The 27,613-nt window shown below is 38.8% G+C and overlaps 2 protein-coding genes and 1 long non-coding RNA gene across 7 annotated transcripts; 2 read left to right on the plus strand and 1 right to left on the minus strand.

The window, feature by feature from the left end:
- Positions 1 to 4,669: 4,669 nt before the first annotated feature.
- rnf207a (ring finger protein 207a) lies at positions 4,670 to 27,197 on the minus strand. Of its 5 annotated transcripts, XM_044181914.1 has the most exons (19): positions 26,851 to 27,197; positions 26,686 to 26,714; positions 26,278 to 26,468; positions 20,121 to 20,253; positions 19,314 to 19,458; positions 18,935 to 19,016; positions 18,771 to 18,846; positions 18,162 to 18,287; positions 16,746 to 16,792; positions 15,243 to 15,315; positions 14,116 to 14,184; positions 13,587 to 13,673; positions 12,200 to 12,306; positions 9,203 to 9,362; positions 8,028 to 8,213; positions 7,707 to 7,758; positions 7,475 to 7,592; positions 6,375 to 6,467; positions 4,670 to 5,720 (listed from the first exon to the last, which is right to left on the minus strand). In XM_044181914.1, the coding sequence occupies exons 3-19, from the start codon at positions 26,466 to 26,468 to the stop codon at positions 5,570 to 5,572; spliced, it is 1,896 nt and encodes a 631-aa protein (XP_044037849.1). In that variant the 5' UTR covers positions 26,686 to 26,714; positions 26,851 to 27,197; the 3' UTR covers positions 4,670 to 5,569. The 5 variants fall into 5 exon arrangements, with proteins under 5 accessions (XP_044037849.1, XP_044037857.1, XP_044037865.1 ...); XM_044181922.1 differs by lacking the exon at positions 26,851 to 27,197 and having other exon boundaries at positions 20,136 to 20,253; positions 26,686 to 26,826; XM_044181930.1 differs by lacking the exon at positions 26,851 to 27,197 and having other exon boundaries at positions 13,587 to 13,655; positions 26,686 to 26,826.
- On the plus strand, positions 15,459 to 18,453 carry LOC122869214. The gene is made up of 2 exons (XR_006376269.1): positions 15,459 to 15,817; positions 18,246 to 18,453. It is a non-coding gene; the product is annotated as an uncharacterized LOC122869214 (long non-coding RNA).
- zpr1 (ZPR1 zinc finger) lies at positions 21,485 to 23,428 on the plus strand. The gene has a single exon (XM_044181952.1). It carries the CDS (start codon positions 21,637 to 21,639, stop codon positions 23,044 to 23,046), a length of 1,410 nt encoding a protein of 469 aa, XP_044037887.1. The 5' UTR covers positions 21,485 to 21,636; the 3' UTR covers positions 23,047 to 23,428.
- Positions 27,198 to 27,613: the final 416 nt, after the last annotated feature.

Below are 27,613 nucleotides of genomic sequence, written 5' to 3' on the forward strand. Positions count from 1 at the left end.
GTCAGTCCAAAACACTAGAGCCGCCATGTTGCACCGAGAGTCACCACAAAAAGTATTTTCTGAAAGCAACAAGTTTATGCTCATTCTCAAGGGGGCTGGTTTAAGTGTTGTAAGAAAAACAGTAATAATTAAAAATTGTAGTAATAAATCATTATAGTAGATGCATATTAATGTTAAAACAAGTTTTGCATGTAGGCTAGATAACTGACTCAGTATCCTTGCAGTTAAATTACATGTTTTATTTTATGGGTCCATAATTTGAGAACAATTTCCTAATACTTGCCAACTAAGTTTCTTGAAAGAACTATGTAAAGTGGTGCTAAATATGGGAAAAAATAGAGGCAGTGTCAAAATGGTACTCTTTTAATTGTTTAATAATTAGAATTAATTAATTCCAATACTGTAACTTAGAGTCTCAGGGTTTTCAAGGAAACTACTATTTTCCCTATAATTAGCACCATTTTATATATTGTTATTCAGGAAACTTATTAGGAAATTATCTGGGAAGTACTTAGCCTTACTCAGTTACTTTAACTATATATTCAAACATTTTGTAGCACCAACATATTTTCGAGTAAACAAACAAACGTGAATATAGGTGATCAAGTCCTGAATTATTCAACTGACACTTTTTAAAAGAAAAATAAGGAACAGATATATACTAACTTTCTCAGGAGTTTCTATCAAGGTAATAGCCAACATCCTAACCAAAAAAAAAAAAAAACGAAGAATTCAGAGGCTACAGAGCCAGTTTGCACTGGTATATTCACTGCTACAGTATATTGATTATTTGCCATACTGTAGGTCAGCCAATAGCTGTCCATAAAACTGAAAGAATCAGACACTGCACAGATTGCAAAAAACCCAGATATGAAAGGGGAAACAAGTCCATATATTGCCAGGAATTTCAACCAAATTTCTTATAATTGAAATTGAACTCAATTTGGTTATTCTAACCGAGGCAAGATGTTGAAGTCATGCAAGGTAACAGAAGCAAGGTAGCAGAATTATCTGTTAAGAGAACACACTGATTAGAGTGAATATTTCTTATTATTTTCTTTTCATGATTTCCACACTGAATCCTGTTGGGCTTTCTTTCTTTACTTTTGTGAAAGCATCAGGGAGAGGTCTTAATTGTCGAGTAACCTGTGTTAATGGTTCATTTGTGCTGAGCTCCTGACCAGAATGGGAGGCTGTGGCTGTAAAAAGGGAGAGGGAGGAAGAGGATGATCGAGGTGAAGATGGAGAGGGAGAAGAAAGGCGGAGGTGGGGGGAGGAGGTGAAGATGGAGGGGGAGGTATGGCCAGCAGCCCAACAAGCTGTTGATTAATACGGAGCTGCTGGACTGCCTCTCCTGAGTCTTGCATGCATGCAGGTTTGACACATCCTCAGGCTCACGCCTGTGATTCCTCCAAGTCAAGGACACGCTCGCTGTCATTGTTGGTCGATGCAATAAAAGGAACTCAATTTGCCAGCTCTGTTATTGCATTAGTGACAATCTCTGGAGAGGTTTTGAAAGAATGAATTTGTGGGCTCCAGGACTGCAGATCTCCAACTCAATATGAAATGTCTTATTTACAGCATCTTGAAGTGACCAATATTTACTTTTAATAAAACTTTTAAATATATACTTTTACTGTATTGTAAAATAGAAAATCCACTGCACATATGATGAGTGACTGAGGTAAATAACGATTCAAATAACATTGAGACTTTGCAGGTTTGCTGCAGGTTTCTTGTTATAGTTTGCCTCTTTATCAATTTAAACTTCAAAAATATCACAATCAATACCATGATCAAAGTCATATAACCTTAATTTACCATTTTCTTCAAAACAGATTATAATTATTCTCATTGTTATGGAGTATTTATATATACTTTTTTCTTATTGTTCTATATTTCTATTATATTTTCGCAATTTTTCCTTTGTCCCCCCTCAGCAATAGTCTGTTTTCTTTCTTGATTCTCAGAAAACAACAACTCAGTGTAAAGTAGACTTTCGGACTGAGCCCAGACGCCCAAAATATCTTTGCATATTTAAATATTTTTAAATAAATAAATAAGAAGAAAAATGCAAATAGCATGTTTTCTCCTTGACACACTTCCAGATGTAGGCCAAGAGGATATGAATAAAAATATGACCCTCAGAGCTGCTGGGGTCAAATGAAAAACCTGTGTCTATGACTCCTGGGTTAATTATACAGCATGGGGGCAGTGAGTGATAAAGAATATTGACGTGCTTTGACTTATATGTCTCTAATTGAGTTTAGGTGCACAGAATAAATAATCCCTGGCCTGGATGGGAAGATCTCAGTAAATAAAGTGATGGAGTAATAGTCTCCCTATCTAAAACATCTTCCCCCACCTGCTGCCTGGAGCTGCTCAGTGGCCAACAAACCTACAAAAAACAGTCATGCTCAAAAGCCATCAGAGATTAAACCAGTGTTCACATGTGAAATTGATTCAGGGATGACATTTTTATGCCTCAAGCATTTCGAAGCCCCTGGGAGGGCCTCTCAACCCTTGACCTTTTCACACTTCGGCCTTGTGCATCTGTCACAGACGATAACAGCATCAAAATTGATTCCAATTACCCTCCAGCCCACAGTAGCCAGCAGAGAATTGGGTCAACAAATCCCTCGCCATTAGGCAAAGGAGTGATTTGTTTTGTAGGTTGGAAATTAAATAAAACAAAGTAAACACTGTAAAAAACCCCGCTTTTTTCTCCTGGGGCATTCTTGTAAGGAGGCTAAGAAAAGCTTGACTTATTGTGAAAAGCCTGACTTAAGTTAACCTAAACCATAACAGTTTAAGTTACAGAAAAACTTCAGCGTTTGTTAGACTCTTTAAATAAAGGAATCTGCATGTGCATGATTCTAAACACATCACAACAATTTACAATGAAGAAAATGGAGATCTGAAGACAAAAGAAAGTAAAAGTAAAAAAGTAAAAAGCACTATCAAACTAAATCAAAGAGAATATTTGGAAGTAAAAGAAATAGAATAAACAAACAAGATATAACGTGTTAATTAGTGAGTTTTAGATGTGCTGGTAGTTACCTTTGGACAGAGCCATGCTAGCTGGCGTTTCCAGTCTTAATGCTAAGCTAAGCTAGCTGGTTACTGGCTGTAGCTTCAGTTTTACAGACACAAGTGGTATCAATCTTCTCATCTAACTATCAAAGCAAATACAACTGTTTTCTCAAAATGTCAAACTAGTCCTTTAAACCTGTCCTGGGACCTGGGGTTACGATCAAGTTGACCTGCCATACAATATTAGTTTGCTGTACAGATAGGCCTACAAACATTTTGGTAGATGTGATTTCTGGAAAAGGAGCTTTTCTGTTCTCGAAATAAAAAATCCAGGTTTTTTTTGAATTCGGTTCCACATATACTGGATATGTGGAACCCTATTCTCTCATCTCATTTGAAAGCCACAAGCCATAAACCAAATATAATAATATATTAAAATATATTAAATCTGTCTTTAGTCAGTAAAATCTTTGGAACCAATTGCAGTTCTGTGTGCAGCATAATTAAGACTCTTAACTGTATTTTCATCCTCATTATATAACCATTTGTGGTTTTTATCCTCAATCTGTTCTATTTTCTCTTATTGTATTCTTCTTAATGTCATACTCTTATTTCTTCAGTGACCCAATTTTTCCATGGAGATCATTAAACTTTAATTTTATCTTATCTTAATGTTTTTCTCAATTGTATAATGAAGACATTAGAGTCTTAAAGAATGAAGCCTTGGAGGCAGGGTTCTTCCTTCAGCATATCCTCTGTAAGTGTCTACACTGGCACCCGCTGTAAAGTGAATGGAGCAAAGGTGTGTCCTGTTGTAATTGTTAAACAAATGAGGACCATCTCTCTATGAACTTTGCCTCCAAATGTGCCATGAATGCCTCTAAAAAAAACCCCAACTTTTTTTCTTGGAGTGAAATAACCTTTGGAGCCCAGCAGAGACTGAGAGACAGAGAGAGAGAGAGAGAGAGAGTAATGAACAGTGAACATGGGCCAGGTAGTTCGATGAGTGCAGATGATGAATGACCATGGGGAGGGAGTACAGGACCAGAGCAGAGGCACAGCCATTTGTTACTCTGCTGTCACAAATGTATTTTTAATGAATCCGCACCTCTGACTCCTCTGCAGAGCAAGACTGTTCCTCAAGGCCAGCATGACCCCAATATTTCCTGTAAAGCAGTGGTTCTGAACAAACCCATTTTAGCGCTGGCTGTGTAATGTAAATAACCTTCTCCTTCTGAGTGCTGAAGCCATCAGTCTCGCTCCTCATTATCATCCTTACCTGTGCCGAGAAAAGGAGTCGTTCCTGTCTCTGTGCTGGTAGCAGGTGGGCAGATTTCACCTTGAATCACTCCTGTGTACTAAGCTCTGTGTTTCTCAAAGATGTTGTTTTTCTTGGCATAAAGTCCTTCAAAAAAGCTTTTAGGGCCAGCAACACTATCTCCTGAAATCATTTCAAAATCAAATTTATCTGGTGATGTATGGCAGCTCCTTTAGATCCCCCTGCCTTTGCAGCGGCAGGGTAAATACCTTTATGTTTCACTTCTTGTCAGTTTTAACATGGCATCCGTTTAAAATACCAACATCATTAATTAAGAAGAATTTATAGGGGGAAAAGAGGGAAACTGGAAGTCAGAGAGAAGGAAAGAGGAATATATTTCCTACAGCAGTACACAGTCTTGGTCGGCTGGGATATTGAGGATGAGTGTGGAGTCTAAAAAACTAGCAGGAGATCGAGGTTAAGCCAAGGCCAGTTTCATTCACACACCTCTGTAATTCTAGATTTTCCACTTTCCACATGTAGATGTGGAAACTGCAGGGGGGGGGGGGCATCCTGGAAAAGACTGCCTCATTTTGGAGGAGCCTGCTGCATAAGATGCTAGACATGGCACACACATCAACATGTGACCTAAACTGACACCCTGAATGACACACACATCATTGCGTTTGCTGTGTTCCATCTGTGCTGTCACACCGGTTCAACAATCTTCTGGGGAATCGGACCCGGGCAGTCATCCATCATCAGCCTCCAGCTTCCAAAGAAAAAAACGTTTTATGCAAAGAATGGATGCTGCAAATTCCACACACACACACACACACTGTAGAAAAAAAGACAAGCGATAATTCACACTTACCTTATCATTACTTATCATTTTAACAGTCAAAGCACAAACACAGCAACAAAAGGCAATATAAAGGTAAGATATTACTCATTCTGTTTTCTCATTAAAGCAGTTCATGGCTCTTAAATAACACCAAAGCGATTCTTTATGATGTTGTTATCGTCCATTTTGAACAAGGAGGCTATCCATGTCTGGCTCTGACAGCTGTGAGTCTTTGACCTCCATGTATGTACGTCCAGTTAGTGTCTATCCAAGGGCTGTTGACAGCTCCCCACTGCTGAGAAAAGGTTATGTACAGTATCTGGACAGCAGAAGAAGTCACATACCATCCTGGGCTTGTTATGGCTGAATTAAGTCACACTGCTGCACAGACGCAAGGAGGGGAGAGGGGGGACAGAAATCAAATGACATGGTGTTTATGAAGGCATCTCATTGTGGCTGGACGTCTCCGTGGGAACCCTTTGCTTGCCCGGATGATTGGTCTTGACAGAGCACTCCTCCGAGTCGAGGATCAGCGGGCGGTTGTTCTTGTCTCTGTCTTGGTCTGTGACACAGGTCTGGTTGTTACTGTGAAGACAAAATAGATGAGGTGCTTCACTCAAAAATCCAACACATGAACATTTATTCAATAAATGTTACTAATTTAATGGCAAAGACTTTGGTTATATACTATACTATTTACTGCTACTACTAAACCTATGCCTGTGCCCATTTAGGGTATTTATTATCAGAAATTTAGATGATTGATGATGATGTTGTGTGTCATTCACACAAAAAACATCATTCAAGAATATCCAGCCCATATTGATTTATAAAGGTACTAAATATATAATCGAGCAGTGAAACACGACCTATCACTAAAGAACATAAATCACTGCACAAACTGTAGATCATATATACAAAATGCTTTGCTTCCTCTCCACCAAAAAGTGGTTTCCTCCATAATACACAACTAGAGCCCTTTATTATAAACCAGCCAGAGGAAATCTGTTGAGACTGGAGACATTTTGCTAAAGAGTGCAGTCTTTAAATCATCATGTAAAGTGCAATAAAATGTAAAACAGATTATGTTTGAAATCTTGGCCAAATCACAAAACAAACTAAATCTTTTATGCTCTGGGGTGGCTCTTGAACTTACTTGTTTCCATGGCTGAAAAATTCTACTTAACATAAGGCTTTACATATAGAAAAACTACAGCTGTGCACAGTTTATGTTAATACCTGTCTTGATTGTCTTTAGTGATTGTGCTGTCTTCATAGATTTTCAGCATTGTTTCTGTGCGGTCATCATGGTGTTCTTTAGGCTCCTGAAACCTAGAAAATACATTTTGAAATATGAACATTTTCTTTAGTTGCAGGATAAGGCTGGTGTTATTCTGTATATTTCTTATTGTCAGGAAATCCCAGAACAAAACCAACAATGTGTATCTCTCAATACTTTCCAACTAACCTACTCTGTGGCACTCAGCTCCAAGCCCATTTGTTCCTACTGAAGAAGTTAAACTTAAAAAAAAAAACAGGTCAAAAATATTTAGTTTCATTTGTAAAAAAAGGCTCAGGAATTTCCTCAAACAGCTGGTCACTGTAGTCATTTGCAAGCATTACGCAAACGGGAGTAAATAGCAGATTGTTTTCAGCTGCGAATTAATACAAATTTGCTGCCCCAGTGAGTATTTACTGCAGCAGCACAGTGTATGTGGAATTGAGTTAAGATTAACTACAGTGCCCATGTTCATGGTAATGAAGAAACATGTCCCTCTGTGCAACTATAGGGTTCACTGATGTGTTTTTAACAGTTTTTGAACAACAATGAAGGTCTATGGCACAGAGGCATAAGCTCACAGAGAATACTTGTTAGAATAAATAATTCACTGTTGATTTTGGTCTTGTCATGGGATTTGTTGACAGTAAAAATAATGTATTTAATAAGCCTTATCCTTTAATGTCTAACTACACTTTGGTTGGATGTCATTTTTAAAAGGAAAACAAGGCAGCTTTGAAGTGGGGAAAAGGTGCATTGACTGTTTGGTGATGCTCCGCATTTGTAAGAAATTCAAGTAAATTATTAAAATAACTGTTCCAGCATAAGAAACTGCAATTACAATTTTGTTTACAAGACATGCAACATTTTTTGTTGTTATCATTTTCTTTATCCATTCCAATACTTTACATGCACCCCAATGCTTCATGAAGTGGTATTTCATATCAAAGCTACTTTGGAGGCAACAAGAGCTTCCATTTCCTTCCAATCACTGTCATCAGTCAACCAATATGGCAGCAGATGGACAATACGGGAGGAATAAATCCTCTGAATACAACACCTGGGCTCAAGTCTCTCTTTGACTTTGGCAATGGACAGGATGTAGGGGCTGATCTGTCGGGTGATAGTGGTTAGGTAAGAGTTCTCCTGCTTCAGCTGCATTAGGTCATGAAGCTGGGCTACAATCAACGAAGAAAATTAAATTAAAATAAGGAGATCAAAATATAAACTGTGAAAGAGATAAATGTTTGTGCAATAAATTTAAATTTTTGTTGTCACTGTTGAAGACAAACCTTCATAGATCTCCTGCTCATTAGTGACCCTCTGAAAAGTCTCATCCCAGATCTGTGAGGGAAATGAGGTAAATTTGTTCTCATGAAATAAAATATTACATTGTCTGCAGTCATTTGGCTCATGGGATACCTTGACATTTGCTACATTCCTTTTCCCTCTGTTTGCATTCACAGCAGTCTAAATTTATAACAATGGGTGAGAACTAGCTTGTTAGTATGGAGCTGACTGAGGACAAATGTAGAAACTTTTTTTTATCAGAACTTCCTGGCAGAGGCAGGTACAAACTAAAGGTCAAAACATAAAGGTATCACTTGACACACCTCTTCAAACATGACTCTCATAGTTTCCACAGTGGAGTACTGGGCAGCTATCTGGCTGTCAATGTGCAGCGATCTGTCCAGGATCTCTCCCATTTTATCTGTGTTGATGATGGAGTGGTGCTTGGTCAGATCTCGGTGCAGCTCCTGGACCTGGTCCTTCAGATTCTGAATCTCTGTCTGGAAAGTCTGTAAACACACACATATACAGTACATGAGACTCAAGAGGTGTTTCAATGTCTTTAAAACAGCAGAGATTTGATGGGTGTGCAGATGCCAGGTGAAGCGGATCTAAGCATGAATACCTTGTTGTCCACTAGACAGGTTGAGGATGAGCTCCCAGAGGAAGTCGTGCTGCTGCCTTTTCATTGTTTTACTTTTAGGATCAGAGATTGCTCCTCATCCCAGGAAGAAAAGTTGTTGCAGCAGTTGTAACCAGTTTAGATCAAAATGCACAAGATTTATAAACTATGGACGTAAAGTTAATAAAATACTTACTTAAAACATAATGGGCAAATTAAATCAATTTCTCAAAAATCTTGATTGATTTATTTACTCTGTAAATTTGCTCGTAGATGATTACCCAGTGGTAACAGGGAAATTCCTTACAATATGTTCTTTGCAATTTTGGCATTGTAAGTGTAATTCACTTTCTACACTGGCACTCAGTTTTTTAGACACGCAACACTTGACTGACATATCTCAGCAACTATTTGACAGATTGCCATGAAATTTGGTACACGCATTCATGCTCCTGACAGGATGAATTGTAATAACCTGACAAATCTCTAAATGTTTAATTAAGTACTGTGCTATCATCAAGTTAAATCCTCAGCTGTACTTTGTGTTTAGTGCTAATTAGCAAATGTTAGCAACACGCTAAAATAAGAAGTGAACATGGTAAACATTATAACTGCTAGATATCAGCATGTTAGCATTGTCAGTGTGATCATGTTAGCATGCGGATGTTAGCATTTAGCTTTTCAGTGTTGTTCAAATGTTGTTCTATTCAATTCATTATTATAATATTATTATTATAATATTAATTACAGAGACCCAACAAATCCCACCATGAGCAAGCATTTGTGAGCAAGCAAGAGTTCTGGGTAGAAGCATCAGGTAATTGTCAGAAATGTATCTGTAAATCTACTACATCATTGGTCACACACAGCACTCACCCTGTAGGTGTTCTCATAGTTGCGGCAGTGCTCGGTGAAGGGTGTTTCTCTCCCCTCAGCCAGGAGGACCTTGGTGCAGATGTTGCGGTGAGAAGTGGGCCTTCGGGGCATCTCACTGAGAGACGGGGAGCGGCAAGACATGGAGAGAGGGGACTGGTGCCTGAGGTGAGGGGAAAAAATCATGACTGCCTTTTTTCTCTCATTAATAACTGTGTTTGATGATATTATTCTCCATCAACAAAACATTACGTCGAGCTATCCTCTGTCTCTTACACAACAGGAGGATTAAAGCCTCATATTAAATAAAATGAACTCTATAATTGACCATATTGGTGCATAACACTATTGCTGGTAAGCTACAGTCAGCTCTGTTCTAACTGTGTAAGATATTTAAGAAATATGGTACAGCTTGCACTGTTCAAAACACACATATTTTCTGCTTTACTTTCACAATCATTTTGTTTTGTATTGTGTGGTAACTTCCTCAGCCGATAAAATGGATTCTCTTATGGTACACACATTAATGTCTCGGTACATCCACTTCTACTGCTGGCCTTGGAGCAGCTCCAGTGGAGCTAAGTGCTTCACTCAAGTACACCTCGATGGTAGTTTCCATCTCTTCGTTAAAGGGTGGGTAAGGAGGTCAAATGTTTGCACAAACTTTTCTTTTAAATAAAATTAACAATTCACTTATTGCCTTTAAGTTGCTTGACATTTATTTCTAAATTCTCCAAATTTCTTTTTTTCTATAAATACGACTTGTTGGACAAAGCTGACTTCATTTGTTAATATGCTCATGTTCAAAACTAACCACACAAAGCTTTTTCAGTTCTGAAAAAGGGTAAACCCCAAAAGGAACTGTTCAGTCCCTATTCTTTATATGCATGTTTGTTTGTTTGTTTATTTTTTCTTTACTCAGGTCTCTCTTGCAAAAGAGATCTTGATCTCAATGAGACTACCTGATTAAATAAAGCTTACACATATATCGTATGTCTAAAGTAAATCAGTACACTTGCTGTCACTAAAAACACTCACATCTCTTCACCATTACCTTTACCAAGAGTGTGAAAGTATGTATGTACAGCACATAGCCACACAACTAGATAAACATACATTTATCTGGGTTTTGGTAGGACCATAGTCTTGGCTTCATGCCTAACCCAGCATAACTGCCCTGAAGCCATTCTATAATAACCTAGGTGCCAATACATGAGAGGGATGCAGGCTGTCCCAACGAAGCCAATTAAAGACTCTGCCACTACTAAAGCAGCAGCAGCATCAGTTGCATGAAAGAACATGGCTGTACAACTTCACTTCTGTTCGGTGAATTTTATGATAAAAATAGGGCCAGCCAGCAGGCCATCCACCAATCCCTGCCCAGCTTGCATCCTGCATCCCAATTTAGCATGTATCAGACACAACAACACATTCAGTCACACTGAGTAACAGGCTACACCATGTGGGCGGCATTCTCAACTACCATACGGTGAGGAAAAGCCCATTTCCTCTTCCGTCTGTGAACTGAAGCATGGAGTGGACTCAAAAAATTGTGCAGCCAAGCACCTTGTGTAACGACTGTCATCGAACAGTGTCGGTGGCATCAACAGAAATTCACTAAAGAGAGTAGAAAGCAAGAACGTGACTAACTCTGATCACACACTGTCAGTTCAGTCTGTAATACACCTTCACTACAATCACCATAAATATTTAAGGCATTCAACTGCAAAAGCTACATTTATTGGGGGTTCACGCTGCAAGTTACGGAACTTGTCACACACTCATGACATTCCACTCTATACAAGAGAATAAACTGCAATGACTTGAAAATAATAAGATACATATAAATTTACCTGGGATCTGGTAGGCTCTTACTCCTGCAATATTGCCCAGTGTTAATGCAACAGGAGACCTGTCTAAAACATGTATCCCTACCTCTCTCTGCCATACACATGTCATCATCCAGCCTCTGTCCGCCCATCACTGACGCCAATTGAAGACTTTGTCCGTGCTAAAGCTGTGACATCAGCAGCCTGGAACAAAGCGGCCTGACCGCTCCTGCATGCCAACTTCCAGATGAATCCTGGACAGTTCTGTGAAATTACGATAAAAATAGTGCCAGCCGGCCGGCCACCAATCCCTACCCACTTTGCATCTTGCACTGGCAGGGCGCTAAGCAAGTTGGAGAGGAGAGTTGTCAGTATGTTGGCATTAGTGGGTGGGCTTAAGGACCTGTGAACAGTTGGGAGACACTGATGTGGAATAAAATCAGTCAGGGGAGTGTGTTTGTACGCAGAGAGGGACGTGACGCACAGACAAAATGACTAAACTCTTTGTTCTGAGTAGCAGTGATGGGTGTATTTAAAGGTTGTGTTTACTGGTGATTTGATGCAATTCTCAGAGGAATCTATGAAGTTAAAAGACTATATGGCTTTGTCAAAGGATTCTCAGATTTTTTGGTTTTCAGCTACATTTCAACTTAATTCAAGTGTTACACTTGACTTCTAAGTAAAACAAAACATCAAATGAAAACATCTCTATCCAGGACCCGTGACAACGTAGCACACACTCATTCATCCATCTTATCGTGATATCTGCTGTGTTTCTGGCCTGGCCACAGCAAAACCAGAGCTTTCTAAAACATGAGAGACTGCCACCTTGCCGGCCCCCATGCAACAAGGTGAGTTGCGTAAACATATCAGTGTACAGAGCTTACAAACAGACAGAATAACTGCCATAGTGGGACTCAGCATGGCGCCTCCTTTCCTCACTGCAGTCATTGCTATCTACCATCTGTACTTGTTCACCATTTGGAGATTTTGAGTTTGGATCCTTCACAAGTGTGAAATTTTCTCCCCAGACTTTTTGATTTCTTGGAAGGATCTAAAAGATGCCATGGTAATATTCAGGCAGTGAAAGCACATTGTAAATTAAAACCTTAAGAGTAAGGGATCATTTGGTGATTACATTCAAATGATATTTGCATGTAAATGATCTTACCTTGTTGCAATACTTGTAGATCCGGCAACAGATGGAGGGCAGCGCTGACTTAGCAGCAGTAAGGGCTCCAGACAGCGGGCAAACTCACTTCTGTAGTCTGTGTTGATCTAATGGAAGATAAAGATCACTTAGTCTTGTATTAATTCAAAAAGAGTGTGCACGTATTTCTGCCATATTATTCTTTGTTTCTGAAAATCAGGGAAAAAAGCACTTCTAGCCGGGCTGAAATAAAGAAAGAAACGAGAAAAGAAAGAAAGAAAGAAAGAAAGAAAGAAAGAAAGAAAGAAAGAAAGAAAGAAAGAAAGAAAGAAAGAAAAAATAACCGTGAATCTGTTTGCACTATCCATCCATAGAATCATCCATAAACATAAAACATATACTTATACTAAAATATAAAAAACCCTAAATACTTGGGAACATGGGTGTGTTATTAATATGCACCATTACCACCCATGCCCCTTCCACCAAAACAAGTGCACTTGTTTCCAATGTAGATCAAGTATTTTGTTAGATTTAGTAAATTTGTATGTTTCTGCTTTACTACTGTTTTCATTAATTGATATACTAGTGATAAATACTGATTTAACCTACTCTATAACTTCTCACTTCATGAAATATTTTACATTTACTAAATTTGGTGATGTCAGCAGCAGCAACAGTGATTTGTGTGAAAAAAAACACTGCAGCAATGATTGCTTAGCACCAGAAACATTGCCACACAAAAAATACATTTTTGACAAAATAATCTTAACTCAATGTCTACTTACTCTCTTTTTCCTGGAGATTATCCTGAGATTACCTGAAGATTATTTTGTGAAACTACTGTTACCAAGGTAAAGAATGAACTTTCACGTTAAAAAATAACCATTTTTAAGACCACTTTATCACTTTTGATGGCGTTTTGCTGGCTGTTATGGATTTCTTTCAAAAATATGTTAGTTAAACTTATCTTACAAGCAAAAAGTTGTTGTGTTTTTGCTTGTAGTTGCTATAGTATTGTAGTTCTTTGTGATGTTTAGTCGTGTTGTTGTAGTTCTGATTGCCATATGATGCTTGTATGTGTATGTTCTAAACTGGGTTTTACTAGGTTTCCTTTCAGTTATGCTATATCCTCCTATATGTGCTTTAATGTTGTTTTGTCTGCTTGTTTTATGTCTTGTTTGTTTCTTTTAATGTATAACATTAACATGTCCCTGATAAATAAATTAATAAAAGTCCTATTAGAAGGCACTGAACTCAACTTTCCTACAAGAAAAATTGGTTCTGGGCTTTGGGGCGACAGTGAAACTGCATTGGGAACAAGTGAAACAACTAATCAGCACGTTGCAGTGGATCACACTCTGAATGTAACCTTTTCCAGCTCTGCACGAAGGCTGTTCCTACTCACTTTGCTGCTCTGCACTGGTCTCAGTCGATGAGGGAGCTTTACAATCCGCTTCAGCCTCTCCATGAGTTGCTGTGTAAGCAGGAACATCTGAGTGTGATTCAGTGACCTGTTTCACCTCGCTGAGACATTATGGACAGCCTCCATTTAAAGATCAGTTCAGTCCAGCTGATACTGTAACTTCTCTCTTGCCAAGAAAACTTCCTCAGAATAAACGGATTATTGTGATGTATGAACAGTGGACATGGTGGTTTTAGAATCACTGATAATGCGTCGTCCATGGTTATATATCACATATACGCAGTGAATCATCCTTTTATCTTTATGTTATCTATACATTTGTTTATATTCACTTTTGTAAAACTTTTTGCATTATGTATTCACTTTCCCCTCCCTTACCAACTGCTCCTCTCCTACCCACTTATGTCTGATATTGCAGCACTGTAACTCTATATTAATACTTTATAAAATTCCAATGAAATGCAATAATAATAAAACATAGTTCATACAGTAGTTAATGGACTGTACTCACGTAACCCATGTCCAAAAACTCAAACTTGTTGGCTGAGCTGAGGAAGGCCGAACAGGTGACGAGGTGAACCTAAAACCATCAGAGATTAAAGGTTAGATTTCAAACAAGCTGCATGGAATATGAGACACCAACATGCTGAAATTGAGATTAAATGGTCTTAAATTCATTCCACAACTAACTGCACACTTAGTATGATCAGAATGATCATCTTTTTCATAGTCCATTCGCAAAAGTATAGAAGTACAGGCAGTAGTGGAAAGTAACTAAGTACATTATGAGGTACTTGTACTTTACTTGAGCATTTTTGTTTTATGCTACGTTATACTTCTATTCCATTACATTTCATAGATAATATTGTACTTTTTACTCCACTACATTTATCTGAGAGCTGGAGTTACTTTTATATATATATATATATATACAGTCTATGATATTTAGTAAAGATTAAAGCAAGAAGATATAGACCAACATTTCTGTCTATGATGACTAGTAAAAACTGTTTCTAAGTGGACTACTTGTCATGCTTCAGACTTCTATGAGTTGTTAGAGATTCCACCAGAAAGTGATTTCCCCTATAAACTTCTCAAATGGTTTCATTTAAATCACTGTTCAAAGGCCCCAAAAAGCTAGATTATCCAATATTTCACAGAAGAGTAAAGATTAAAGAAAAGTCCAAAAAATGAAAATCAAAACTTTTTATTCTTTCCTGCCCCATTAATCACCTCATGACCCCTCAGATTTATCGTGTGACCCTGTGGAGGGGCCCGACCCCTAGACTGGGAACCACAAGACTACATTACTGTCTATAAAGTAGTTCAAACTAGCTACAACTGTAAAATGCTGCTTACACATTGATGCATCAGTATTAACAATCTAATAATGTCTTACATAATAAATACATCAGTTACAGGGAAGATTTTACTGCAGAACGAGTACTTTTACTTTTGATACTTTAAGTACATTTTGCTGATTATACTTTTGTACTTTTTGAATGCAGGACTTTTACTTAAGTAAAGGATCTGAGTACTTCTTTGAAGGTATTATGATAGTTTGTGACCAGAAATATGTCAGCAGCAGTGCTTTTGTGACTGATGATTATTTATTATCAGGTATTTATTTTACTCTACCTGGAGAGTTGGTAGGAGGGCTGTAAGGTGTGAGAGCTGTTCCTTTAGTGCTTTCTCCTTCTCCTCATGTTGACTGCAAACACACACACACACAAACATGTAATGCCACACCTTCACATCCACGCCTCCAGAAACACTCAGAGGATTCAGCTCAGGAGGTGCAACCACAAACATCATGCTCCATACTTCCAGAAAGCTAATCTCTCTGTCTTCTCTCTCTGTAACAAACACACAGGCACAGACGCAGGGCCGGACACACAAAGCCTGACATAAATAGCCTTTAACACCCTTCCGGGAACCCAGCCACTGGACGGCTTCCAGGCAACGGAGAGAGAGAGAGAGATGGAGGACACTGGGCACAAAAAAAATCTCATTAAAGATCCCCACAGAGTGCAACCCGATACACTCACTCTCTCACATGCACAAAATTGTTCTCATTCAATCACGCATACGTACACATGGAGTGCACACTGAAGAAGAAAAGTGCTCAGAAATGGTTCTCAGAATTCTCGCTGTTTGGAAAGGGGAGTTTGCAGATTCAAAGAGAAAGCAGAGACGGAGATAAAACACAAACTGTATGTCTGCTTATGTTCAAATACCATATATTTCAGTGATTAGTCATTAATCTTAGATAACATTTAATTGATGTGCAATAATTTGATCTTAGAGACTAATTAGTTGCAAACCTCAGATGACATTAAATCAAACTTTAATGATTGCTGTGGGGATGTTGTTAGATCTTATTTTAGTGGCTGGATACTTGTGAGTTAATGCTACATTAATGGTTTGGGAGGCTGTCATTAACCTGTTTTTGCAAAGTAAGTTTTAAATTTTTATCACTTTACAGTCGTGTTTCTGCACAAGCAAACAGCTACAAGTAAGTAACATCATGGCAGTCTGCCACAAATGAAAAAAAAAGTTAGGATCCTATTCTCAGGACAGTATAGTGCATAGAAAACAGCTCAACACCACATTGATGGGTGCTGCAACAGACACAAGTAGCTCATTTTTCAGTAGGCCCAATAGCAGGTGCTAAAGGTGCTGTGGTTTTATTTAAAGTGGAGGAAATCTACAGACTGCATCCAGGTATTCCTGCAGCAGTTGCTGTTGGTGATATTATGGACTTGAGAAAGTCTATCATTTTCATACTGTATATTTGTATACCATTACTTTTCAGTTGGCTACATTTTCATTGATTGGATCCAGGCATAACCACTGGCTTGAGGTCTGTAATTATACTGAAGCGGTTTTAATTCTGTACAATGCTTTATTGAAATGGAAATCATCAGAAAATGTGTTTGGTGAGGAGAGAGATTATTCCAGAGCAAACAGGGTGCTGCTATTCATCACCATGAGTACAATGCAGCATGATATAATGGAAAAACTATCAAGTGACCCGGTGACAGCACGATAATAGCTTTCAATTTGGTAAATATTGTGACACAAGCTTTGTGAGAACAAAGGAGCATTTTCACATAAGAACTGTAAATCTTTTTATTTTACCTCTGAGCTGCTTTCAGCAGAATCTTCTTCCTCTCTGCTAGCTTTTCCTGTCAGATGAGAACAGAGAAAACAGCCCCTTTTATTCCTTACACTGCTGTAAAAATGGCCTTGAGCTCTCTAATACCTAATGAGTTTTCAAGATTGGGTGGAAAAAATTGGTGTAAATTCCTCAATGTGGTGTCTGCTCTCTTTGATTGTTTATTATGCATAGACAATACACTCTTTTCTCATAATTAGGTTAACAGAGACATCCAGTGGCCAAGCAGTGCAAATGGTGTCAGATGCTCCATCTTACTGCACTCTAACTTCAGACTGAGTTCAGACAATATTTGAATTTTATTTTTAACTTCTACTTAAGAGTGACTTTGTAGAGGACTAGCTGTATTTCAGAAAGATGTATTTGACAGTTATTTTGGTCCACTTTTCTGTAACTGACATTTGAACTTTTCTCTTTATAAACAAACCTGATGTAATAAACGTAATAACATTGTATACCAAGGGGCAGTCAGATAAAAGTCCAAAATGTGTTTGTAAATGTTACTTCACTCGCTGTTTGAAATGATAATGTTAACTCTTGTAATGGTTAGGGAAAACATTAGAGGGAGCGTAGTTATACTGTACGTGCATCACATTTAGGTGCAAGGTTATTGGAAATCAGCATTTATGAAAAGACTAATGCCTGCACACTGACTTAAAACCAAAAACTTATTTAAATGGACAACATTTTGATCCCATTCGGATCATCATCAGGTCAAAATGTCGGCATTGAGCATGTTAGACTCCCAAGAAGAGGAGAGGACATGAATCCACTTTTTCTTCACAAGGAGAGTTTTAACATCTTTACACTTCAAACTCTGACACCAAGAGGTCTGAATTAGATTAGATAGAGATAGATTTTGTACATTTAGATATATTTTGGGTGTAGCTTCTTGTTGATAGCTGTCCATAGTCTTGATGATAATATACATGTATGTTACTGTATGTTAAATGAAAAATATGATGAATATTTTCTGGTGAAATGCGTTTTTAATGCTTTTTATCATGTACAATATTTTAATGCTTCCTTTCATGTAATTAACAACTATTTTGGATATTTCTGATATACTTATATATTTGATGAATTGTCTCATTACTCCAATTCTTTGAGGTTAATGTACTTTTGACTGAGTTTTCATTGTACTGTACACTACTTGAATTGTTTATTGCTTTGAGATGTTTATCACCCTGAGCTGGTTGGATGGTTAACCACACCTGCCATCATACAGCTTATCAGCCTATTGGTATACATCTACCAATATATACAGTATATTGTGGTGTGGTTTCAAGTCAGTGTGCAGGAGTTACTCTTTTCACTGAGGGAATTAGGGGAAAAAGGAACAGTTGAGAAAACATATCACATCAGGATCATTATGTAACCTGTAAGCTGTTGAACAGACTACAGATTGCACTCTCTTCTTCCTCCACATTCAGACACACTTCTCCTATCATTGCTCTCAGCAGAACGATCGCCTCTCGAGTTGAAGTCTGCAGCTCCTTCACCACCTACAGACGGAGGAGGAGGTTCGCTGTCAATGAAAGGCCATGTAGGCCACTGCACTGCCACACATTTGTCATCGGAGCCTTTATCAGAACTTTAAGCTGAAACATGCAAGCATAGTTGAGGCTATTTTGCTGTACAAATATAGTAATTAAAGCTCATTACAATGAAGATTCTAATTTTCAGTACTGCGTATTTCATTATTTAACACGTCTGTATGGTTTTGAGAAAGAGCACCCAAAGCAGAACTATAAGCAGTGAAATTATAGCCAAAAGTATTTGTATTTGACCATAATTAATTCAGCAATGCTCAAAATATTGTTAAAAAATAGTCCTCATTTATAAGTATATATGTTCAAATTGCACTGTAATGATCTACACAAATTCTGAGTGCACCTGCACCACGTCTCACAATATCATCACCACTGCTGAATGGTTGAATTATTCATAATGTCAAATGTGTAGATGAACAGACAGGACTCTCTCACCAGCACAGCCTGGTCCAACATCTCACACCCCTGCACGTAAGCTGTTTCAATATCAATGCAGTGAGTCCGACTCTCCCTGTGGTAAACAAACAACAGTTAATTTAATGTGTAGAAGAGAAGAGAACTTCTGACAGTCATACATTTTGTGTAGTGGATTCACTCACACTTGCGTGTCTCTGAAGCACTTGATGCAAAGCATAGACTTATTCTCTGTTGAGAAAAGGATGTAGGGCTCCTTGTGGAGAGCTGTGGAGACAGAGACGCCTTTTAACTTCAGCCCACAGGAGTGTGAGAGTTAAAGTAGTATTTCCAATGAGCAGGTTTGTGAAAAACATATACAAGAGGTTTCAGAATACAAACACAGGTTGGCTTGGTTACCACCAAGTGTTGACACCGTGCCTTTCATACTACTTTCTTAAGCCCTGGAAATTTAGGCAGAACACAGGAGGGACTACACCCCTCATGAGCAACATGCTTCTCACTGGTGTATTGAAGCCTTGTGGGCCTGTAATTCTTCTGGAGTAAATTACAGGTGGCACTCACAGCACTTCCTGTGTTTGGCTTTGGTGCGTTTGGCCAGGGATACAATCTCATGGTGGGAAAACATTCTGGCCTTGTGAGTCAACTCCCTGCAGGCGCCGCACAGTGGCTGGCTACAAGTGTTACAGTAGTACATCATCCCTGCGTCCTGTACGGGAAAAAAAGGATACAAAATACAACTGAAAGACAAAGTGGAGAGATGCTTACATTATTTTATATCATTTAAAGCTACACAAAGCAACATTTAATACAAAAAACACCTGTCTTAAAGCTACTATGTGTGTAATTTAAAAAATTCTGATTTTGGCGCTCCCCCAGCGGTAGTATTAAAAAAGACATTTTGGCAGCACGGGATTTGAAAATTGAGGTGAATGAATAAACTGCACTAATGTTCACCAGGACTGACTCATTTCTTTAGAAACAAAAACTTGTGACATCAAAATAATTTGAAAGATGCCATAATTGCATTATTTCTCTTTAGTATCCTCACACATATACAAGATTTGTGTGCTCTCTGCACGACTGATGCCTTGTTTAAAATGATTTCTGGGACTTGAAGTCCACATTTTTTTTCACTTCCTCTGTGTTATTGTGAGTCACCAACACTTCCTTCCAATACACTAACATACATATACATTTATTTCTAACGTCTGCGTCATGCTTATATATTCTTTCAATATCTGTCTATGATGTTAACATGTCACTAAAGCTTTGCACAGAGCAGAGTGTTCTGAAAATGCAGGCCCAACTTCTGGGTGACCTTCGCCTTAATCAATGTGAATTGATGTGGGTCTGTCTGTCAATTTCTACCTTTTTGTTACTTTCCTGGTCACAGTTAGCACACTGTACTGTCTCCTCAGCTTCTGCGTTGTTGTCGACCAGGAACTTCAGCAGACGGTCCTCTGGTGGGAGGGCGCTATTCCCTTTTACTATGGATGGGTAACTGCGGCAAAGACAGACATTCAGACAGCCTGAGTGAGAAAATCATGAGATTTATCACCAAATTAGTTATACTGGCAAGTATCTGTGTTATTGTTCAAGTTGAGGTGGGCCAGGAATAATTAAAATAGTTTGATCTGATGAAAAACTAAGAATGAAAATTAAATGGCAAGAAGAACCGTGATTAGTTCTTGCACTATGTTATTTTTTGTTTTGTTTTGTGAAGTCCCTCTTCACTGTGTGAAATTTGTTTTTCTTCCTGTTACTTCATCTGGATGTTTGAGCTTCACTGTGCAGAATGTCTTATGTTCAGAGTTTGACACTAAAAGGTTGTTTTCACATTCATCTGCTGAGGGGAGAAAGTTTCTCTGTGCTCCCCTTTAATCTGAGTTTAAAGTGGGGTACATATGAGCAGGATTTTGTGACATCACGACTCGTTTGGAAACCTATCATGGTTCAATATGCAACTTCCAGAACAGAAACCTCCACTGCACATAGTTAAACATAAGTAGGTAAACTTTTGAAATGAACAATATTTACATATTAATAGATTTTGTTTTCCAATGAGGAAAAATTAGTAGATGTATTTTTTTTTAGAATGGTTAAGAAGAAAACACAACAGCCACAAATAATTATTTAAATCAGAGGATTTGTATATGTCTTAAAACATGTCTGGAGAGGAACTTTAAGTTTTCACTCTTTATTTTTATGGATAGATCACATTTCATCCTCCGTATGTCATTCAATATCAAAACAGATTGCAGCATCTGCAGAAAAATAAAAACATCCAATCCATTCTAAAACCGAAAAAATTCTAAAAAATGAAAAAGAAACTAGTAGCAATAACAATCAAATATAACAACATCTGTCTAACACTACAGCGTCCCCTCCACAGCTGGACAAATCTATAAGGCATCACAAATTAATTTTCCAAATACAAAAAATATTTGCTGCCTTTTAAAAAGGCAAGGCAAGTTTATTTGTATAACACCTTTCAATAACAAGACAATTAAAATCTGTACATAACATATAAAGATGCATTAGGACAAGGTATAAGGGAAGCACAAGGCAATATAAAAAGACAAACATAAACTATATTAGATTTTAAAAGTGTAAAATAAAATCGGAGATAAAAATAAGCTACAATTGAATAAAGCAGAAAGCAGTACTGCAGGACACCTGAGGGGGCAGCAGTGACGTCCAGGACTCCGCCGCCGCCGTAGAAGAAGAGAATGCGGAAGACGCTGTCAAACACGACGGAGCAAACGTGTGCGTAGGTAAAGTTGACAGTCTGTTGTCTAGAAAGTTCCAGCAGAATACACCACTGAGCGAGAAGCCAGAGCGCACGTAAAGAGTTTGTCCACTGAGGGAAACATCGACGTTGAAAATGTCTGTTATTTCCGAGAAAAATGTGCGAGTTGACAGCGAGGAAAATGTGCGAGTTGACAGCGAGGAAAATGTGCGAGGTGGGAGCGTTTTCAAGGATATTGGCGCCGACGACTACGACTGGCAGCCCACAGAGATCGAGAGCCTGTGTATGAACTGCTACAAGAACGGTATGACACGTTTACTTCTGACCAAAATACCGTTCTTCAAAGAAATCATCGTCAGCTCTTTCAGCTGCGCACACTGCAGCTGGTCAAACACCGAAATCCAGTCTGCAGGCCGGATTCAGGATCAAGGCATTTGCTACACACTGAAAGTCAAAACAAAACAGGACTTGAACAGGGAGGTTGTGAAAGCAGACAGTGCGACCACCAGGATCCCTGAGCTGGATTTTGAAATCCCTCCCTACACCCAGAAAGGTGCACTTTCTACCATCGAGGGCCTTTTAGACCGAGCAGTTGCAGGGTTGGAGCAAGACCAACCTGTCAGGCGAACAACTGACCCCGAGGTGGCGGAGAAAATAAACGAATTCATCCAGAAGCTGAGGACGTTAAAAGAGGTTGAAAACGAATTCACTCTAGTGATTGAGGATCCATCTGGCAACAGTTTTGTGGAAAATCCATTCGCCCCTCAAAAAGATGAGGCTCTCACTGTGTCCCGGTTCACGCGGACGGTCCAGCAGGATATTCGGCTGGGAATAAGGGCTGATGATGACTTGGAGGAGGACTTGGACAAGGAACCGGCTAGCAACAACCTTGAGGCCATGAGAAATGAGGTTTTGGTCTTCAACACCAACTGCCCAGAATGCAACGCGCCGGCCTCAACTAACATGAAGCTCGTCCAGATCCCTCACTTCAAGGAGGTCATCATCATGGCCACTAACTGCGACAGCTGCGGCCATCGGACCAATGAGGTGAAATCAGGTGGAGCCACAGAGGAGCTGGGCACCAAAATCACCCTGCACATCACGGACCCATCAGACATGACCCGGGACGTGCTCAAGTCAGAGACGTGCGGCGTCCTCATCCCGGAGCTGGAGTTTGAACTGGGGATGGCAGCTGTGGGCGGAAAGTTTACCACTCTGGAGGGCCTGCTGAAAGACATCAAAGACCTGATCGTCTCCAAAAACCCCTTCATCTGCGGTGACAGTAGCACGACAGATCGGGTGCAGAAGCTGAATGAGTTTGGGGAGAAGATAGACAAGATTATGGCTGGAGAAATGAATGTCCACTTCATCCTGGACGACCCGGCAGGGAACAGCTATCTGCAGAACGTGTACGCCCCGGAGCCAGATCCCGAGTTGACTGTTGAGAAGTATACCCGCTCGTTTGAGCAGAATGAAGACCTCGGCCTGAATCAGATGAAGACTGAGGGATATCAAGAGGAAAAAGGAACTGCCAGCACAAGCTGAAAGGATTAAATGAGTTTATAATGTCAAAAACCCAGTGTAATTATGTCGCTCCATATTTTCTCCCATTTTCATTCATTTTAAGTTAAACACCGGGCGCATGGTTGTTTCCTTCAGTCTGTTAATCAGTGAGAGGAATTCTAAGTTGTGTAAATGTACATTGAAAATAAAGTAAACAAAAAAAAACATGGAAGCTGCTGTTTATTAAAGATAAATCTTTAACTCCATGTTTATTGCAGTCTTGTGACATCCCAGAAGATGGCGCTCTGTTAACTCTGAATAAAAAGATTTTTTTTTTTGAGGACCACATACTGTGTGACAAATTAATCTTTTTATACACCTGTAAGCATGACATCATCTAAATAAAGTGTTATCTAAATTGATAGTTTGGCTCTGCTCTTTGAATTGGCAGATGTTGAAAGACAGAACGTAATGTTTTCTGTTGTAATTTAGATTCAAATACAAATTTTCTGCTCTAATCTGCATAATTAGTATGAGGAACAGCCAGAATTTATATTCTGCTATAAACAAAAACTTGATTTAGATTCTTCTAAAGTCTGTGTGCTCTTTACAGATTTACATGACAATTTCCACAGGATCATCTTAGCATAATTATAAATTAGGGCTGCAACTGAGGATTATTTCCTTTATCAATTAATCATTTTGTTGTCAGAAAATAGTTTTAAAAAAGCACAGTATAATTTCCCTAACCCAGAGTCCATGGTGGCATATTCATATTCCTTCTTTTATCCAACCATCAATCTAAAACCCAAAGATAACAAAATAATAAAAAATAAAAGCAGCAAATCTCTCACATTTGAGGCTAGGCTGCTCAAATGAATTAATCTAAATAGTTGCCAATTAATTTTCTCTCGATTGACTAATTGTTTATTAAACAAAAGCTTACCTAGTCCTGATTTTGAAAAGCCAATTCTTGTTAACCCAAAGAGTAAAAAAAAAAAAAAAAAGCACATGCACAATGACCATTTAATCTCAGGTAGAAAAGGAGTACACTGGCAGATGCAGTGGCCAGTTTCTGTCACATGAGCCACATTTGCACAGGCCTGTTTGATTTAAACAATGCTGTTTGCCTCATTATGATTCATCTGCAGTGACATAAATGTTCCTCGCCCCTGTCTGCTGTGCATGTTTTATGTAGTTTTCATAGCAACTGGGATCTATTGTGTCCTACTAATAGCAGAGTAGTGAATTCCTAGATTACGTGGTTCTTGAGTGAGCAGCTGTTAGCAGGCTGCTGCTGCTGCTGATGGAAATAGTCGCTGCCAGGCAGCTGGCCCCTGTAGCCTGAGCCCAGACAGCAGAGCACAGCGGCTCTGTGCCCACAGGGTTATTTCCATAAAAAAACCTGGATTTTTTTCCTCCTCATTTATTATTATCTTGTGCTATGAATAAAAGCACTACTGTTGGTATTACTTTGACTTATACAGCTGACTAGTACACATTATCTACCTCAACATAGGTTAATGTCAAATAGCTATGAGGCAGATAAATGTGGAAGTTGCCTGAGGTTCAGCCAGTTTATCTAGGTAATTTTATTATTATATTTAATTCACAACAGTTAGCTCATAGTATAGTGCTGACATGTGGAAAGAATGTGGGTGATTATGAATTCAAACAGCCTCAGCAGAAACAGTATTTAAAAAAAAAGGTGGATACAGTTGTGACTGAGCAGAATCAGAACCAGAGCTGCTCATCAGGGATGATTTTGTTTTTTTAAAGCAGTTCTCAGTGTGACTAACATTCATTTTTCATATTGAATCTTTGTACTTTATAAGCACTGTATGGTGGTGCTGTGTAGTATTGTGTACTGTTTACTGTGGGTGTCTGCCATGTGCGGACTGTTTTCTTTTTAATGTGTAGGCTATGTTTTTTATTGTGCCTAACCTGCAAACCAGTTTGCCTCTGAAATGATCAAGTTAATCAATCAGTAAGTCAATGACACTGTATCTGCTGACATGTCGACATGACATGAGCAGTTGAGAAAAATGCAGTGACATTGAAACTCATCATTTGATTCTCTTCATCCACACACAAGAGAAATCGAAAAATCTGGGTCACATTGTGTCTGACGCAGTAGAAAAGACTCCTGGTATAATCACTTTGCAGTAGAGTTCCTTTTCTATACATCCCTGTGTGCTTTGATGGGGCAAAATGAATACTGCGGACCTGAAGGTGACTGTTAACATGTCATTCCTTAATAGGGGATGAAATGGATTGGTATCATGTGACTGCTTTTGATTGCCCTAAGCTGCTGGCACCAGTGCCAAATACCAGTATGCTTTGTTTGCTGTGTGACTGGTCTTAGAGGAACTTGCCGGCCCTGCTGAGCGTTGGGGCCAAGGGCTAAATCAGAAGTCTGGGATGACCCTGCAGCTGCTCCAGCCACTCAGGCCTGCCCTACCCAGACCAGGCCAGCAATGGGTCACTGAGCAGCACCCTCAAACCAAAACAAAGAGACTTGATGCTCTCTGAAACCAATGGGATTCCCCTCAAATCTCCTGCATGAACCAGACCAATCTACTAATCAACTTATGTGGAACGAATCCCTTTGAGCAATGCTACCCAAAACTGGGGCCTTTGGGAAAAATGTGGCTTTTCACACAAAACGTTTGACCCTCCATGCGGATTCAAGGAGCAAAATTACATTGTACTCTAGGAATTCAGCGTAATCATGAGCGGTTTCAGATCACCTGCTCATTACACAGAATCACCAAATTTTATCAAGTTGTGTGAGGTTGTAATCCAAATTGAGTGTGTCTATAAGCCACTAAACCAGTCAGTCCTTGACCTTTGGCCTCCATATTTTCAGTTTGTTTGGGGATTTATGGCTTAGTACCATAGGTGTGATGTCCAGGGTCAGATATCCTATGCAGACACAAAAACACTGTGTTGAACATCCATTTCTAGTTCAAAAACTTGATTTAAACATCATATTTTTAAGTTTCAAAGCAGAGCATCTGTTTATAATGCAATCTGATATAGAAGTAAATATGTTTCCTTTTTTCCAGTTTCAAAGCAGAGCATCTGTTTATAATGCAATCTGAGTATATATATATATATATATATATATATATATATTTCCATTATATATATCAATATATATATATATCTATATGCATCTATATATATATATATATATATATATATATATATATATATATATATATATATATATATGTCCGTCCTGATCAACCTCCCAGTGCTATCTCTTACCCACAGAGGGGGCAGCTGAGACGGCCGTCACTGGTCCGGCCTCGCAGGCAGCGGGCACAGAACATGTGGTAGCAGTCCAACAAACACGGGGACTGGTACTGCTCATGGCACAGGTGGCACACCAGGGGGTGGACATTAGTACAATCCACATTACACAGGTTATCCAAATTGGTGAAGATTCCTCCTGCCATCTGCACACAGAGTATGTGAATAATCACAAACCGTGAGAGTATCACTTGATGGACAAGTTTTAAAAAGCCACATCACTAAACAAAAAAGCTTTAGCATGTGTTATGGTCCAGATATTCCAGTTATTATAAGAGAGGCTAAGCCGACTTTGATATGAAACACTTTGATCATATATTAATAAAAATAAACAAGAGGAACTTTTTTCTTTTTCTCTCTTACCTTGTCAGATGTGTATCGAGTGTCCGGGGCTTCAGTGACAACACACAATCCAAAGAAGGCGAATAAATAATATCAAAGACATTATCAGCACCAACATTTTATCCAGCCAACAAATCCTACTGTAGATGCAGTAGATGCAGAAAGCACAGAGAGCCACTGTCTTACCTTTCAGTGGTGCTATCAGCTACCCCCAGCAGGAATGACAGCAATGCAGAAACTCTTCAATAGTAGGCTGATGGGGTCCCTCCGCCAGGCAGCTGACAGCACACACCTCATGCCAGCCCCCAAGTGTTGCCAAAGTTCAAAAGGGACATTTAATATTGCTGTCCCATACAGATTAAAATACAGTTGTCCTATTTTTAATGTCACACTGTTGTTACGTCTTAGACTCCAAGGCAGGGTGAATGGAGGCTGAGGTGTGGAAATTACAACATTGCAAATCATTGAATCTGCTGCTTAAAGAGGAAAAAACATAAAGTGTTATTTTTAATGCCTTCTGAGCACTTTGTGTTTTAGAAAAGTGCTACATAAATGAAGCTTGCATGAAAGCAATAACATCATTTTCTGTGTTACAGAAAAATAGAGGCGTTATCCTTTCTAATTCAAGAGTAAAAATGTGAAAACCTTTATTGTAGTGAATGAAACTGACTCCAGCACTTTCAACCACATCTCATTGTCTTCATCAGGATGGGGTTTGCTCGGTTGTCATGGCGATGGCTCAGGTGTTTGATATCAGTTATATATGATCAGTTTGTTTGAAACTGTACATGTTTTGTCTGTTCTTCTTTTAGCTGCAATATTTCTACTTAATTAAGGAACTAACATATACATCTAACAATCATTGCTGAAAGAGCAGGTAAATGTTTGGGAAAGATTAGTTTACTCGTAGCTAACTGACAAATTACTAATTGGACAGCAGTTGGCCAGT

This window comes from Siniperca chuatsi, linkage group LG2 (assembly GCF_020085105.1).
Source record: "Siniperca chuatsi isolate FFG_IHB_CAS linkage group LG2, ASM2008510v1, whole genome shotgun sequence".
In the NCBI taxonomy this organism is placed as follows: Eukaryota; Metazoa; Chordata; class Actinopteri; order Centrarchiformes; family Sinipercidae; genus Siniperca; species Siniperca chuatsi.